Source organism: Aphelocoma coerulescens, chromosome 17, assembly GCF_041296385.1.
Source record: "Aphelocoma coerulescens isolate FSJ_1873_10779 chromosome 17, UR_Acoe_1.0, whole genome shotgun sequence".
NCBI classification, from domain to species: domain Eukaryota; kingdom Metazoa; phylum Chordata; class Aves; order Passeriformes; family Corvidae; genus Aphelocoma; species Aphelocoma coerulescens.
Window position 1 is genome coordinate 10,961,118 of NC_091030.1, and position 17,686 is coordinate 10,978,803.

General features: G+C 38.2%; 1 protein-coding gene across 9 annotated transcripts in view; it reads left to right on the forward strand.

Moving 5' to 3' along the window:
- The first annotated feature begins 217 nt into the window (after positions 1 to 217).
- RALGPS1 (Ral GEF with PH domain and SH3 binding motif 1) overlaps positions 218 to 17,686 on the forward strand; it is an 86,830-nt gene continuing 69,361 nt past the window's right edge. For 4 of the 9 annotated variants that reach the window (XR_011155623.1, XM_069031950.1, XM_069031956.1 and 1 more), the window contains exons 1-10: positions 218 to 321; positions 2,663 to 2,779; positions 4,555 to 4,648; positions 6,537 to 6,652; positions 8,349 to 8,456; positions 10,283 to 10,333; positions 12,479 to 12,562; positions 13,046 to 13,135; positions 14,749 to 14,841; positions 16,702 to 16,828. Coding sequence is in view for 8 of the 9 variants with exons in the window: in XM_069031950.1 (XP_068888051.1) it covers positions 6,596 to 6,652; positions 8,349 to 8,456; positions 10,283 to 10,333; positions 12,479 to 12,562; positions 13,046 to 13,135; positions 14,749 to 14,841; positions 16,702 to 16,828 (610 nt within the window). In the remaining variant the exon portion in view is untranslated. The other 5 variants (XM_069031955.1, XM_069031954.1, XM_069031951.1 and 2 more) reach the window with 5 other exon arrangements.

The following is a 17,686-nucleotide window of genomic DNA, read 5'->3' on the forward strand; positions in this document are numbered from 1 at the left end:
CGCGCCCGGCCCCCGCGCTCCTGCAGCCCTCACAGAGCCGCGTGCGGAGCCGCGCTGGGACCGCCAGGGGGCGCGGGCGAGGCGGGCGCGGCCAAGGACGGCGCAGCAGCACCTGCGCTCGCGCGCTCCCGCCCCGCCCGCGCCCATTGGTGCGCGCTCCCGCACGGGAGGCGGTTGGCTGGCGCGCGCGTCAGTCCGCGCGCCCCGGCCCCGCCCCGCGGTCCCCTACCGGGCTGGGCCTCGTCCCCGGCGGCGCAGAGGGCGCCTCCCTCTCACTGAGAGGGGCCGTGGGTATTGCTCGGGGCATCAAGCCCTGAACAGGTGAGAAGCGGATGAGCCCCGCGTGCCCGGCAGAGAAGGTGGGACCGGCCGCCGCAGCCCCTCGTCCCTCCGCCTTCTGCCGTCCCCGCTCCGGGCGTGTGCTGCGGGCGGAGCCCTGCGGCGACGGGCCCGGACGGGCGCCCACCCTCCGCAGGCGACGCTTGCGGGAGGCCGGCGGCTCCCGGCCCCCCAAAGGGGCAGCGCCCATCGCCGCCCGCCGTGGCGGGTCCGGGCGGCTCCTGCGCGGGGCGCGGCAGGTGCGCGGGAGGCGGGGGGGAGGGGGGGGGGGTTGCGCTGGGCTCTGGCGGGGCCGGGCGGCGCTTCCCCGCTCCGCCAGCGCCCGACCGGCCCCGCGGCCTCTCTCGGAAAGGTCGCTGGGCCCCTCCCCGCCGGGCGATGTCGCACCGGCGCGGGGAGGGCGGTCCCCACGACCCTGCCTGCTCCCGGGAGGCTCTGGGACTGGCCCGCTGTGGTGAGGCGGGGCGGGCACGTGCAGTTGGTGCTGCGTGGTGCGGCTCCGGGCGGACAGCGAGAGCAGCCGTAGTACGGATATGGGGTGTGGGCGGAACAGGTGGAAACCACCTAGGGTTGGCCACGTCCTTCTGTGTCTTTAGGACTAAATTTGAAAACTATTTGCGTATCATGTGGGTGATACCGTGCGGGTCTTGTTAAGAACCTTGACTGCGATCTGTCTTCAAATCACTTCAGACAGTTTTTGGTCTAGCTTCTGTAGGCTTATGTCAGCCTGGGGTTTTGTCATGTAGTGGATGGAGAAGGAATGGAAATTGAAGTTCTTGGTTATAGAAGTACATCATGCCTTTTGTCTGTGGTTTGTTGTTTTAAACCTAACAAAATGGAGCTTAGATACTCTTGTCATACTAATTATTGGAAAAACTGAGATGCGTTGGTGTCTCTGAAATACAGAAGGATATTCCTTGCCTCAGAAACCTTACCTATGAATGTTGCAATCTGTGCCTTTTATTTCCAATAGATGCTTTGATAGTTAGATATTTTTTTAGCTTGTTGAACATTCATGCCATGTCTAGTAGATAGTCATGTCTGAGGACAGGAAGATGCTGTAAAGGGCAGAACTCCACACAGTTGTTTGTTCATTTTCTGTATGTTGCCCATCCTGCGTGATGTAGCACCAGTTTGAAGAAAAATATTATAAAACACTTTTAAACCAAGTTATTTTATTTGTTCTTGTGTTTATTTGCCTTATTTTAATAAAGGGAAGATAGCTAGAAGTTGAGGTGCGCAGTAATTACAAGGTTTGCCCTTTACTAAAATGCCACATGATGCAGGGCAGACAACAGGCATCATGTCTGTAATTTGATTGAAATACTTAAGTGACTGCTAACCCATTTTTAACTTGTCATTTTGATTCTTCTATGAACTAGGATAATTCGCTCATGCGAGGAATGCCTACTGGATGAGTTTTAGGTTTGTGAAAAGAATACTCCTTTTCCAGCAAAAGATAGCTTGCTTTGATGCCAGTAGGAATTGCATATATTTAAAGTTTAGAAGATAGAGTTTTTTAAGGTGGAGGTTCCCTAACGATAGAAGGAAAATAAAGACTGTAGTAGAGGCACAGTTGTAACACCAATTGATCTGCAGTGATTTTACCTTCATCAAAGCAGCATGGGCTTTAATGGGATTTTCATGTCAGAGTATGTAAAAGAAGCTGTCTTTGAGATTATTTTCTTCACATTTGATGCATAATTTTATTAAACATTAGGTTTTATAAAAGTTGGTAAAAGGCAAAAGAGGAGAAAAGGAAAGGGCTATGCCTAATAGAAATATTACCAAAATGAGTTATCGAAGCAATATTTTTCTCAGGTTTGTTGCTGATCGTGTTTAGTGGAAGAGCTATGGCTTTATTTGCTGATACAGTAATTATTTTATCTCTGTATTTGGGTTTGTGTCCCTTTTGCTTTGTTTAGGTAAACCTTGAAGAAAGTGCTGTGAGGATGAGTATCATTTACAATTCATAAAGCACATTGAAAGAAGTGAGTGAAACCAATAAACAACGCTTATTGGCTTGAACCTTGTGTTGATTGACAGAGTGAGGGAGAGTTATAAGCACATATTTGGAGTATATTTAGCTATGAAATTTGTAATACATTGCTCTTCCCTTTGTGAGGTATTTGTAGTTCTTTTGAATTTGGGAATTTATCACATAGCAATGAAACTAGAATGGGGAACTAACAATGAAAGTCGTGAGGGAGAGAGGTAAGAATAAAAATACCAGAGTGCATGTTTCAGGTGAGGAGTGCCCCGTTTGAGAAGAACTGAGTTGTAAAATAAATGTCACCATAATCCTGCTTCCTGGTATTTGCAGGAATGTTATGCTTTTAAGCAAGAGATAAAACTACTGAAAAGCCAGAGCTAGACCCAACAGCGGACTAATGGAGGTGTGCAGCAAAATGGGTTGAGTGCGCAGCTGCCTTATTCCACTGTAAGTATGCAACTGTATTTAAACTTACAGGTACTTTCATATTTTCACTTACATTTGATAACCAGAGATTACAGAAGTGTTTGTCACTTCTGTTTAGAGAACTTGAGTCGTAATAGTATTTTACTGTAATTTGCAGATAAATGTTTCTTTTCCTGTAACTGTTTCATGAAGATTCCCTTCAAGATATATGCTTAGGGAAGTTATACTTAGTCGTCTAAGTTATTCAAGTTTGCAGCCTTGCTTGAAGGGTAATGACTTTTGAAGGAGGACTTCTGCTGGAGAGAGCACTGCAACTCTGTCTTGATATGGATCAAGATGGTATTGGGTTCTTTGCTTGGGGGTTTTTATGATTTATTATTTGTTCTTTTTTGAGAACATGTATTGCTTTTGTAATCACTGTTGTCACCCAGAAATGTTTTTCACTTTGTTCCCTTTGATATTGTGCAGCAGTGCTTTCCCTCTTCATGTTTGTGTTCCATTTGTGTGGAGTCATTTCCAGTTAACAGATGATAACTATGTTTGCATGGTTATAAAGGTAATTATTTTTTACCAGGTACCAACAGGCAGTCTCCATGAACTGCTTTTGTAGGATGACTCCTGCTACCATTCTGATGTCTGATACCAAATTCTGGAAGGCAAATCCTCTGAGGAGTGGCTGAGGGCTTTGTGATTATCTAGTTTGGAGAAAAGGAGGCTGAGCGACAACCTTGTTGCTCTCTGCAGCTTCCTGAGAGGGGACATGGAAAGGGAGATGGTGATCTCTTCTGCCTGGAATCCAGGGGCAGGACATATGGAAATGATTCAAAGCTGCACCAGGGGAGGTTCAGACTGAACCATCAGTAAGCATTTCTTTAGTTGAGAGGCTGGTCAAATACTGGAACAGACTTCCTAGAGAGGTGGTTGGTGCCCCATGCCTGTTAGTGTTTAAGAGCCTTTGAAAAATGTCCTTAATAACATGCTTTAAGTTCTGGTCATCCCTGAAGTGGTCAGGCAGTGAGACTAAATGATCACTGTATGCCACTTCCAACTGGAACTATTCTGTTGTAAATTTATTTTTAAAAATCCCAAACCCTACTGGTTACTTTGTTGGTTCTAACCAAGTTTATCAGTGCCCAGGTGGGGCCCTAGTGCACTTTAATTGTTTTCACTGAGCTACTTTTCCAGCTAATTTAAGCTTAAGGAAGAACAGTTATTTTGGTAGAATACTGAAGTATGTTTTCTTAAAAGTGTGTTGCAGCTCTCAGTTCGTGATTCAGTGGTATTAGGAAAACCATAATCAACTAATGAAAATAGTAAGTAAATGGTTTTTGAAATCATCTAAGCCAGTTGACTTGTGGAGTCCAGAATGGCCGAACTAGGGCTGACAAAGAAGCATGTCTAGCTCAGTATTTTTCCCTCCAGTGAAAAAACCAATGAGAACAACGGTCATCAGTGGTTGCTCACATGGTTATTTTTGTATTTGCTGAAAGCAATGTGAACAGTCGGTAACTTCCTATACTCTGCTAGCATTCAGAGATTAGAGCACAGGGACTTTCTTGGCCAGAAGTGGTTTTCTGTGCTTAAGAGTCTCAGTGACTTTCTTCTGAGTTGGGTAACAAGTACTGAGACTGAACTTATGGGCACTTTAACTGCATTACATGCATATTACTAACAGCAATATAAAATTCGCATTTTGCTTTCAGAGAATGTTGCTTCTATGGCATAGATAACAGAATTTGACAAATGCTGCTAAAATAATGGCTATAAGGTTTACTTCCATGCTTGGTTTTTTCCAGTTGTTTTTGCACTGTCCTCAGTTTTGCTTCAGAGAGCACTACGTATCTAAATGGGTTTGTCAAATTGGCAAAGAAGAACAGACAACCTCTGGTGGTATGTATGTTTTCATCCTGATTTATCCACTTTGGTTCTGGCTGCCTATGAAGGAGATCTACTGCAGTGTGCCCATGAACCTTCTGTGCAAACAGATAAGGTGTTTTCTTAGTTTTGATTTTTAGCACTGTTTGCATAATGCATCATTTTAATGATTAACCTGAGCGAGTTGAAAGAAATTGTAAGAATCAAAAGCTGTGAAAAGAAGCTGTATGTCATTTTAGTGACTTTTTACCTTTTGTTGCCAACATATTGGCATATTTGATAATTTTTAGACTTTCAAAAATTTCTTTTTAATCTTGTTGGCATGAAATATTGCAAGTCCTGGGAAGTATTATTTTTAATATCTTTCTCTGTGTTGTCCGACAGCCTCTTTGTACCGTAGGCTTAGTATTAGCTCCTGTGTTACTTTGTGTGCAGAGTGAGGCTTTCTGCAGGTGGGGAAGCACTTCAAATGACCAAGTGGACTTTGACTTAAAAGGATAATTGTTCCCTATGACTTTCATCAAGGTAGCAAAACAAGTGAATGTGTAGAGGAGTATTTTTTAGTAGATGTGAATCTTGGAGAAATCTGTCCACATAGGAAGAAGCAGTGCATTTTTAGTGCTTGTGTTATATTTGAAACATTTGCAGGGGGGCTGTAAGGGGAAGCAAATCTATTTTGACCCTGTCAAGAATGAACGTTTCTAGCCTTGCAAGATTTATGTATGTGCTGAATGTTGAAAGGCAAAAGTATATTAGTGCTTTTGGGTTTAGGTATTAGAGCAATTTTGTCTCGCTTTGATATAATGAACATTCAAACATGGTGTAAAACTGAACTTGGGCATGATACAAGTTCACATATGGGATTTTTCTTTCCCCTTTCACAGTGTTATTGATTCCTTGCACCCTGGAGAGCCTATTCAGAAAGGCAGGGATGGAGGACACAATATTTTTGTGGCCTTAATGTAAATGCCACACGTTAAAGAAATTACATCTACAGAATTACTTTCCACTTCAGTATTGTAAGGACTATTAAGAAGAGCAGTTCCAGACGTAGAAATACTTAGAAGTCTGTTAGTGCTCAAAATATGAGTTAATTTTATCAGGAGACAAGATAAAAGAAATTGAATCTTGCCTTGTTTAGCAGAGAAGATTTTGATGTTATTTGAAGCAAAATTAGTGACTTATTTCATGCGAGATCCTGGGGAGAATTGTTTGTCTTTGTCAGAATGAGAAGTGAAGACCTCATCTTTCTAAAGAGAGTAAAATAAGAGGTTATTTTTATTTTTAGCTGTTTGTTTTTTCAGAATTTTTCTGTTGGTGTGATCAGTGTTGTGGGAGAGAACTCAAGGACGCAGAGGGAGATATGGCAGTATCCCTAGCTGCACACATGAGCAACTACAGATTTTGCTGAAAGAGTCCACGTACAAGGAATCAGTGGCAGTACTTGCCATGGGCTCATCCATGTGTGCTGTGGGGAATGATGACACAACCATGTTGTTTGTTTTCTCAGTTAAAGAGAATCAGAGCTTGAGCTGACTTGCCAGTTCTGTAAGCAGTTTGTGGTAGCCTGCAGTTTCTGGGACTTTGTCCTGCCTAGGAGGGACTTTATATAAAACCTAATTCCACATAAATGACAGATAATGCTTTTTTTTTTCCCTGCATTTCTTGAGTTGAGTGGAAGTAAGGGTAAGGACTTAGCATGGCTTTAGCAATATTCAGTTGTACTCCTTCACAGTTGGTACCTGGAAAAAAAAAGAGCATCTGTCTCCTAAGAAAATCTTGTTTCCTAAGTCCTTTGCTCCAAGGAAGAAAACTGAAATCTCTTGTATTGCTGGGTTATTTTCTGTGTGCATTTTGGTTTTTTTATAGATTTTATTTATTCCACAAATTATTTGCTTTGCAGGAATTTCTGTTTTCAACCAGTGCTGGCTGAGCTGAAACTTCTTGCATCTTGTGGAGAGCATGTATAAGAGGAATGACCTCATGGCCAATGTGATGGTTACCTCCGCTACTCCAGAGGTACAGTTCCCTGCGTTTTATTAGTTCCTGTATGAAAATGGAAATTTTGGTTTGTTTCAGCTTTCACAGCAGCCCTTTCCACTACTAGTCAAATACCACACCATTTGTAAGAAAAAGAACTAACATGGCAAGAGAGTAATTGTAGAATACTCCATGGTTCTTGGTGTTCACAGCCATGTTTTTATATTGTTGTCATTGATGATTACTCATTTTATTTAGTTTTAAATAGCTTTTTTGACCTGTAACTTAGAGCAGCTATGTATTATTAGTGAGTTCAGAGCAATGTAATATACCATCAAAATGGAGTCAGTCAGAAATAGAACCCAGAAATATCCAGCTGCATTTTCCTTTTTTTTTTTTCTTTTTAATTTACTGGTCTGCTAGTGAGAAAGTGCTCTAAGATTTTGTTCATTCTAATATTTGTATCCTATGGAGACCAGGAGGCTCTTTTGTGCTACTTCCAAAACTGTTCAGTGTTGAACTGCTGTGCACAGCTAACAGCCTGTTTGTTGCTCCGTGGCAGCCAACGGAACACTGCTTGGGAATTAGCTGCCTGAGTTTTTCTAGTTTTTTGCTTTCATCTAATATTATGATGAAATAATCAGCTATAGTAAAGCTTGTCCTGTAAAGCACACATTTTAAATGTGGGATTGGAGAAACTTTTTTTTCAGCTTTACGATGGAGACTAATACTGCATATGTATTCCAAAGTTGGATGCAATGTGGATTTATGAAGGACCATATTACTAATCTGTTATATATTTTCTCTTTTCCTTTTCTAGACTTAATCCAATCCTGTGAAGGCCCTTTTCAGTTTTTCATTGCCAGGTTTTTTGTTTTACCACATTAAATAAGTAAAATTAAGAGCCATAGTTTTCAATAACTCTACAGGGTTTTCCAGATTGTTGAATATATAATAAACATCACTTATTTATACATAATTCTCTTCAGATTCACATATTTTCAGTGCTTGTAACAACTGCCTTGTAACTAATTATTTATCCTTGCAAGGACAGTTTCTGTGCTAGGGCTTACTGTCTTTGGAGTGAGGAATAACATCAAAAATGTTTTGGAAGTCCAACAAGACTGTGTTAATCTTGATCCTTCACTCACTACCCTCAGTAGATACTGAGGCAGTGCTTCTCTTTCTGAATGCTGACTTCTCACTTCCCTGATACAACATAACTGTCTGCATTTCTACTCATTCCCCTTTATTCTCTTCTTGGGTTTAACCAGTACAAATGTCAGGCTTTCCTAATCAGTAGTGTGCAGGTTAAATTTCAGAATGTGTCAATTTTCCCTTTGTTATAATGTTACGGATAGAGCAGCTTGACTTGGATCTCCCACTCTTTACTTTGCATATTTAATTTTAAAAATCCTATGGAATATGAATCTTCAAAATCTCAACACGTTTCCTTTTGTGTGACAGCTCTTTCATTTAGTCTATGATTTTAAAGATGGCTTGCTAAAGCAGAAAATTTCATAGAGCTAAAATTTTATGTCATTGTAGTTTTTGCAGAAGGAAGTTGGAAACATTTGTGAACAGTGCAAAACTAAATTTGATAATTTGGTGTCTGAAACTTTTTGAAGCTCATACATTTTTTTGTCATTACTTAGTATTTTTACAGATATTTATTTCCTGAATTTGAGATTAAATTCATCATTCTGCAGGTAAGCCTACTATTTTTTCTTTGTAGGGTAGTAGCAGCTCAGATTCTCTGGAAGGACGAAGTTCAGATTTTGCCAGTAAAAGCTATGATGCAGTTGTATTTGATGTCTTGAAAGTAACTCCTGAGGAGTTTGCTGTAAGTAGAAACGTTATTTTTGCATTTAAGCTTGTATAATATTCAGAGCTTGCAGACTACTAAAAAATACATGAAATCTTTTTTCTTAAAAAAATATCTTTTAAATAAACTTCCAGTGTTCTTGAAAACAAATTTCTGATTTTATCAGCTTCAGTAAAGTAAGCCTGTCTTGGGATTTAGTCATTTAGTACTGACCTGACACTGCATATTTGTTTTACTGTATAAAGTCATTTGCATTTTTTAAAGTCTTTTAGGAGACCCTGGCATAGGTTTGAAGATGTTACTTATAGAATCATAGAATCCTAAAGGTTGGAAAAGACCTGTAATATCAAGTCCAACCTTGGCCACTAAACACAGTCTGATTAACTTTTTTTTTTTTAATTGACAAATACTCAGCTTCTCTCCTGAAACAAGTTTCTTAAAAGCAGAGAAGAAGCTTACAGAGAGGAAACAATTTCCTTTCTTTGATAACAATTTTTCAGTGTTAAACTGAAAGCAGAATTGCAGTTTTGACAAACATCCAATGCAATTCTTGTCCTTGCTCCTTGTTTTTGATTTCCGTGTTAACTTGCTGGGGTACTGGAAGGAGTGAGGATGAAAGCTACCGCACATAAGGTTGAATGTTTTCATTAATAATTCTGAGCATCAAAAGGATGTGTCATTATTTGATGTAAGTTTGTTTAATACCTGTTCACCAAAAAAAAGTCTTGGAGATAGGTCTACCTTACTCCTTTAAGTTTGTCACTTTTGGAACCTTTTTGAGACTTTGAGCCTTTTTTAACACTAATAGAGAATACACAAATGAGAGCTGTTGTTAGGTAAAATTACAAAAATACTTGAATGGCAAATCTGCATCAACTCAGTTAAAAAATCCCAAGGGTTTTGCTCCTAGTTATCCAGGTTCAGATGATCCATGGTCAAGGACTGGATTCAGAAATTAATAGACACAATTTAGACAGAACTGTAAAATCATGTGAAAATAGGTATGTCTGATTTCATCAGAATAGAAATTTTAAGTCCAAAGACAGCCCAGAACATAGAATGTAGTCTACATTTCTGATTATCTTCGAACTGTATTTATAAAATGATGAAGTCAAGATAACGTTGCTTGTAAGCTTAAACTCATCAGTTTTCTATTCCTATTGCTTTTGGTTTGAGATGGAAGCATGTTGATTGAGGGTCTTGATTTAGTGCTGTGCTTTAAAACCACAGATATATGCAACCATGCAACCTTATATCATTGTAACATTTTTTAACTCAATTCCAAACTTCTGTAAGCTGTTTTTTTTCTCTCCAATTCCATTTGCCACCTGTAGCTGTGAGCAAAACAAATAAAAACCCCACTAACATGCAGAGAAACGAAAAACGGAAATGTCTGTCTGTGGGAATGAAAACCTGTGTATGACCCCTTTAAAGCATATTCCAGTCATAACTAATTAACATATAATAATTTATCGCCTTTCAACCCAGTGAACATAAAATGTATGCTGCTCGCTGTGTGAAAGGCTTGTAATTCTTCCTGCCATTACTGTCTCAGGCATTTATTGCATAACAGGAAGACTCTCAAGCACAGGTATTTGCCCTTGGACTGGTGCGGGTACCGAAAGTCTTCACCTGGGGACAGCCGAGGAATGACAGGGTGTCACTCAGGATGGGGCACTTCTGGTTATGGTGTGTCAGCCTGGACAGGCAAGGCCAAAGCCAGGGCTGGTTAGTTCTGGTCATTGAGGAATATGTATATGGTTTGTAGGTACTGAAGGGCAGATGGAAATATGTCACTGTTAGCTCTTCGTGTTGCATGATGTAAAATTCTGTCTTCATTGCAGAGCCAGATAACATTGATGGATATGCCAGTATTTAAAGCTATACAGCCTGAGGTAGGTTTTCTTAAACCATCTGCTTACATCTTTGGAATTTAGTGCCTGAGGAAATGTGACGATTTAAATAATGCTTTTTTGTTCAAAAATGCTCACCTTCTTGTGCTGCACTAATATTTTTTTAGGCATATTCCTTGTTAGCACTGTGAATATGTAATCCAGCATGAGTTATTTTGATTTGTCATCTGTTGCCAAAGGAGATGACTTTGCTTTCCTGGAAGTCGCCTTGTCTTGCTTTTAGTGGAGTGTTTCTTCAGGATAAGTTTAACAAGCGTAAAAATCCTCTATTCTCCCTTCTGCTGCCAATTTTCAATTCGTATCTGACTTCAGAGTTTGACTTTGTGCCTCTGGCCATAAGAAATTAGCAATACCCTTAGAAAAATCTGCTAACAAAAATATTTTCAGTATGTACAAATTGATACATAGATATTCTTTCATGAGGAAGTTTTGTTTAGACAAATATCAGAACAAAGCAGAGGGGGTTTTTTATTCTACTTACCTTTGCCAAAACCAGAGGTAGTGTCATATTCCAAGGAGATGAATGACCAAAAAAATAAAATACAAAACTAGAGGTGTTCATTTTTTAAAGCGAATTTTGCATTTATTTTAGTTACTATGAGACCTGTGCCATAGAATTTTATAGCAAAAAATATCCCAAACCAATTGATTTGCTGTCCTTCTTTTCCTTTGTCATTGCTTCATTTTGCCTTTTCAAAATGAAATTCCCTGAAGTGTTACTCTGGCAAATAGATGTAACTCAGTGAGGAGTGATCAGAAAGAAAACTATTGTATTTTCACCTTCTGCTAGAATACAGGTCTTTGAATACGTAGCAGTTACCAGGGACTATTAGTTGTTAATTGTGCTTTCTGATTTTCATTTTATTGGAATTGTCAATACAGTTTGTTTGCCAAAAATAAACAACTGTTTCTGCTGAAATTTTGCCAACTGTAGTACTAGGTTTTAAAGCAAGAAATAGTCTGTGTGTTTGTCATGAACCTGCTCCTTGTTATTAGGTAAGTTATTAAATTAAGAAGGTTAACATTTTCTGGTTGAAATTCAAGGTTTTAGTCTTTTAACATGACCTTATGCATGGATGGAAATACCTAAGACTTAGCAACCAAAACTCTAAAATCTTATCTCAAACACACAAACATCCTTTAAATGTGGTATTTGCTGAGGCTTTTTCCTGCTTTTCAACAGCTATTACTAAAATACACATCTGCATTTTACTTTGCAGAGTTTAGTAAGAGGATGTCTAGTTAACAATTCTCTGTTCTCTAGCAGAAATAATTATGCTTACATTCTAGATTTCTATGTAACTTTATTTAGATTTTTTTTCCAAGTCCTGAAATTGCAATCTCCACAAATTTCAGGGTTTTGCACACTTGATGGGAAAGTTTCCTGTGACTATGCACATTGAGGAAACGGCCAGCATCCTTCCACGTCAAAAAAAAAAAGAGATGAAGTGTAATTCTAGAACATGGTATATTGTAGCAGAGTAAAAAAATCAGCAGGGGTATTTTGAATCACTCACTTTTATCAATCCTCCTATTCAGTCTGAATTTTAAACCTAGTCAAATGATTTTGCCATACACAGGATTTTCCATTGTTACTCGCTAGCTGTCTTGCAACCGCTTAATATCCTTAGGTTACTGACCTCTTCCACTCTTCTGACAAAGGTAAATTTTGCTGTCCCTAGTAGAGTCTGAGATTTTTTTCCACATAAACATATGATTTCCAGTATCATAAGACCAGACATGGACTGTTCATGTGGAGAATCTGTGTCCTGGCAGATGCAAATTGGCATTTTTATCTGCAGAAAGTTTAAGTGCTGGAGATTGGGATTTAAAATACGTTTGGAACTGGTAGTGCTTTTCCTGCTGCTCACACTGGCATGTACAGATCTCTAGAATGTGTTCCATTTATCAGCATTACAAAGTGCTTTTCAGAAGCGGAACTCTCTTTGGCTGACTCTGCCTTTTCGTGTGAAGGTGTCTAAAGTTAGTAGTGTACATTTAGAAAGTTGAATAACATTTTGATTGAAACTGAGACTTGAGATTCTAAAAACAGAAGAGTGATTTAGAACCAGTGTTAAGGAGAACTAATTTCTGGTTTTTATGGCAATTTTTAAATGTATTTCCTAGGAACTAGCCAGCTGTGGATGGAATAAGAAAGAAAAACACACCCTTGCTCCAAATATTGTTGCCTTTACTAGAAGGTTTAACCAGGTAAGTAATTTGATTACTGTCATGAACAGGTACTGTTTGACAGTTGTCTTTGAGTATAAAGTTAAACAGAACTACTCATGTGAATTAAAACCTATTTTTCCAAATCAGGATTAAGATTTTTAAATTACAGCCTCTGTTTTCAATTGCTTTGTCCACATTTTAATGTTGTTCCTCTAGACCATTCGTTCCTAATTATTAGTTCCTAATATGTTTTGCTATGGTGCAACGTGAGCAATTTTGTTCCCTTTTTTTTTTGTTTCACTTGCTCATTCAGTTATCTTGGTGTTGTCTCACTTCTCTACCTCTTCATGGTAGTGGTAATGCTTCAGGGCAGTTGCTGTGATACAGATGAGAATTCATGGGATCAGAACTTTTTTGTTTCCTTACCCTGTTTTCTTCCTGGAGCATTGTGAGAGTTTGCAAATGTTTCATCTCATGGACTAATAAAGTCCATTTTTTTGTAATAAAGTTATGTGTTTACAGGTCAGTTTTTGGGTTGTACGAGAAATATTAACAGCACAGACCTTAAAAATAAGGGCAGAAATACTGAGCCACTTCGTGAAAATAGCAAAAGTAAGTACAAATTTCTTACACTATCATTCAAAACCTTAATTCCTCCTTGTTTGTTTCTGGTCTACTCGTGTGAGCCATTGTTGGATTGCAGAGGGTAACAGTTCTGTTTTAGCACATCTATTATGTTGTACCACATGAGTAAGATAAAGGCATGAGAACTGTTCTTTTCTCCTTGGTTAGATGCAACTACCCAGTTCAATGTGACTCATCTTGTACCTCTGCCTACCAAGTTTGAAAGTGGTTTGAATTGTTGGTGGCCAGTTGTGTGTTGACAACATCAAATGAGGTTGTAAATTGTTTTGGTTTTTGTCTCCCACCATTTTCAAACTTTAACTTTTATGAAAAGAAATTTCTTGCTTCTAAAATAGCTGTTGTGGGACTTGTATTCCTGCTTGTGATATGTAGTTGCTGGTATAAAGCACTGCATTTTACTCTTAACTTTAAAACAAACAAACAAATTTAAAAATATTTATCTCTTCCACAACCTGTGGTGATTCTGTTTTATATGACCCTGAGTGACACAGCACTTGGATCAAAGTCCTGAGTGCTAATTTTGTATGTGTGAAATTGTGTATGTAATTAAATTGTGTAGGTATATAAATAAATGTGAAATTGTGTAGGTAATTAAAATAATATTTTCCGTGTAGTACAAAACAGTTTTTGTATTGTGCATATTTCCAATCAATTTACTTAGAACTTTTGTACTTATAGAAGAATATTAATCTGTGTAAGTTACTGGCACAAAAAAATAGTCCAAGTAATAGGAGCATGTTCAACTTGGAGGTCCTAGGTTGCTCTTAGAAATGAGTTGTGGTGCTTGTTTGGGGTTTTTTTAGCCTGCACAAGGGGGAACACTGCCCTCTTTCATTCTCTTGCTTTTTTTCCTTTTCTTGCTTTTCCCTCCATAAAGTCCAGATCTTCCTTAAATGCTTCTGAGCAGTGAGTAAATGGATCACTCAAGGATGAATCCAGCCTCTTTTTAAGCTTTACAAAGAAGCTACGTGACAGCAGTTCTCATTTTTCTATTTTACATTTTTATTCTTGTTGTAGCAAGCATTATCATCTTGACAGCTGTATTCCAAAATACTGTCTTCCTGAGCTCTGTGTGTTTTGAGTAATTGTCAACACACAGAGTAAATTTAAAGTACATTGAAGTGAGGTAAATTTTTCCTATAAAAGAGATTACAAAGGCAAAAGTTGTGTTAATTCTGAGAGGATTGTCAGCATCTTTATGTAATGTTTTTGCTTGATTAAATCTTTAATTTCCAAAAAACCATAAATTTTCAAGATCAATGCATCAAATACTTTTTTCCTATTTTCTGTTCCTGAGGGAACAACCTTAGAAAATAACAAACTGAAATCAAATACAGTTTGTATTCTCTAAACTGAAATGCCTATTATGTTGATGGGTATACTTGTAAAAAAATGGCTACTTTAAAGTGGTCTTAAGAATCTTGCACATGACAGCATTGGATAATACTGTTATCTATAGTCGTAAATGAAAAATTTGTATTTTATTAATAAAAAAATCATGGTTTATTAATGCAACTTTGGTATTAATTAATCCTGCTTCCATTTTCAGTGTGCTAAAAGCTATTACTCCCTTTTTTCAGAAGCTTCTGGAACTGAATAATCTTCATTCTCTTATGTCTGTGGTGTCAGCACTGCAAAGCGCACCTATCTTCAGGCTGACCAAAACTTGGGCTGTAAGTATTGCCTTGACCATTGTCCCTTCTGTCTTGTTTGAATTCTGAGTTTCTTTGGAATTTGTCATATTGTAAACTCTGGAAGAAGATGCTTTTATGTTTTTGTGGTACTGTGGTAGCAGAAGTAGTGGGCTGTTACATGTTTTGTGAAAAGTAGAGTTTTGGATGCGTATTTGTAAACAATCTATTTTCCTGTAAATTTCCTGATTTCCTATGTGTTCTAGAAGCCACTGGTTATATGCTCAAGAAGACTTCCGTTGATAAGTAACCTTAGAACACCCTTGTACAGAACATGCATCATTGTCCCCTTATCCAAAACATAGTGTATCATTTAATCCATTACCTAAAAGGAAGGAAAAAGGCATGTTACAAATATACAAGCATTAATTTTGTGATTATTGTGTGATGCATTTCAATTCTTATTTATTTTAGAAATTAAAAGCATTGATAATTCTGTTTTCAGAAACTCTGTCCCTGGAAGGCAGAACTTCTTAGAAAAACTTAAAGTAAATTTAAGTATTTCTTTAAAGAGGAATACACAGTTATAGGTTATTTCTATTGTATGAAACACTTAACTGTACAAAGGTTTGGGTAATTCTCATCAATTAAGTATTCCACACACCATGGATCACACTGGCTGTTCAGAGCTTATAAATAAAGATGGCTATATTTAAGTCTTAGGTAAGTTTATCAAGCTTTTTAAATGCTTGCAACTATTTTATGACTTGATTGCTCAGAATAAAGTTATAGTCTAATAAAAAAGTGCCTGGTGTTTTGAGCAGCTTGATGAAGCTGGAACTTAAATAGGGAAAATTGCTCTTGTATGAAATGAACTATGTGACTAATTTGACTTAGACCTAAAGAGGTGCCAGGCTCTTTGTAGGCACAGTAGTTCAAAAATGCAATACATTGCAGTGGCAGGGCCTCTAGCAATTCTCTGTGCTGATTAAAAGAAAACAGCAAAATTATTCTGATACATTCATTTCTATCCTTTTTGTTATTTTTTTATTAACATTATTTATCTTTTTTATGTTATTTTTTTATTAAAGCTTAGTACAAGAACTGGAATTTTCCAGGGGAAAAGGGATATGAAGGAATGTGCTATGGAGCAGCTGTCTCTTGTCAGAAAGAACACATGCAAGAAGCCAGAGTACAGTGCCATAATTCTCCACTCACTCCAGCTTGACTGGCTTTTAAAACAATCTTAAAAATATTGCTGGGGTTTCTTAAACCAGCTGACACAGGGAATGTGTTTTTATAGCTACAGTTGCGTATTTTATGTTTACTTTTCAGCCTCCTCTCACTAGGATTTTTTAATTCCTAAATGTTTTTCCAGTTGTCTGTAATAAGTCTAAGAAATAGAAAACGTGGATTTAATATCACAATGGTTTACTTTCCATATACTTTCTTCTGAATAGTTTTGTCATACCTTTGATAAGGTACTGTTGAAATGGCATAATTTGCATTTATTTAGAGCATTTTCCATTGCTGTTTGTACTTTTAAATTCAGAGGATTTTTAGCAACTCTAAGTTACGAGAACGTTGGTGACTGTATAACAACATACTTTTTCTCTAAAAGTTTAATATTGCTGAAGTTATTCAAAACTGATGTCGTGATATGAGAATCCTTGACAAATTAGTCAGAAATAATGGTCATATTTTTTCATAGCTCGACTTACACTGAATTGCCTTTTTTTTAACAGCACGTTTTCAAACATTGAGCTGCTTTGTGTGATGATGATAAAGTTAGTCATAACTAGACTATGCTTTCCTTTACTCTGGGCAATTCAACAGGTTATTGATTGTTGGGTTTGTGTGAATTTGTCTTCAAAAATTTTATGATCTCCGTTTTCTCTGTAGCTTTTGAATCGGAAAGACAAGACTACCTTTGAGAAGTTAGACTATTTACTGTCTAAAGAAGATAATTATAAAAGGACACGAGAGTACATCAGAAGCTTAAAAATGGTTCCTACAATTCCATATTTAGGTGAGTGTGAACAATTACCTTATTTATCTGTAGCTCATTGACAGACAAGTGCTAATGTACCGTGTTGTGCACCTGAAGAACACCATATGAAGCAGATATGGTTCACTCCATTTCATATTTAGAAAAATTAGGTCAGATTGAGATTTTTAGGCTATACATGCTTCTTGTAGGAGTTTTTCTCTCAGGTGCTGAATAAATACACATGTAAGTCAATGTGAAGGTGTATTAAAAGGGAGACCTACAGTTAAAATGCTGTCCAGTCTTGATACTGTCTCCTTTTCTTTTGTGACATGCACCAAGTAGCCATTTGATGAATTGGTTTTTTGGTCAGTGTTTTCGCCTGGGAATATTTCTGCATAAAGGTTATTGTTAATGAAGGTAGTCCAATATAATGAACTATTTTCTGGCTTTATTAGTGATTTAGTAAGATGCTAAACTGCAGGTAAAAAGGATGAATGTTTTTAAATTGCTGACCCTGGGTAACAAGAGCTCAAGAATTCTGCTTAGCCTTCCTTGGCCAGAATTGCTGTCTCTGTTATAGTAACCTCTAATGCCTCAATAGATTTATCTTCTGTGAACACGTGCACTCTCACTTTAAACACGTGTAAACTTGCGTGCACAGCACCCAGCTGGCAGGATTTCCTCAGCTCTCTCCAGTACCACATTCTTTTGCTTGAATTGAACATGGTATTTTTTACCTTCACTAGATAAATCCTACCTTGTTCCTTACGCAGCTTGAGGCTACTCCTGACATTATGGACTTCAGTCATTATTTGTTGCCTTCGCAGTAAATCTTCAGTTACCCCTCTTCCAAAAGGAAGAGTCCTTGGGTTACTTGATCATGCCTGGTGCAGATGC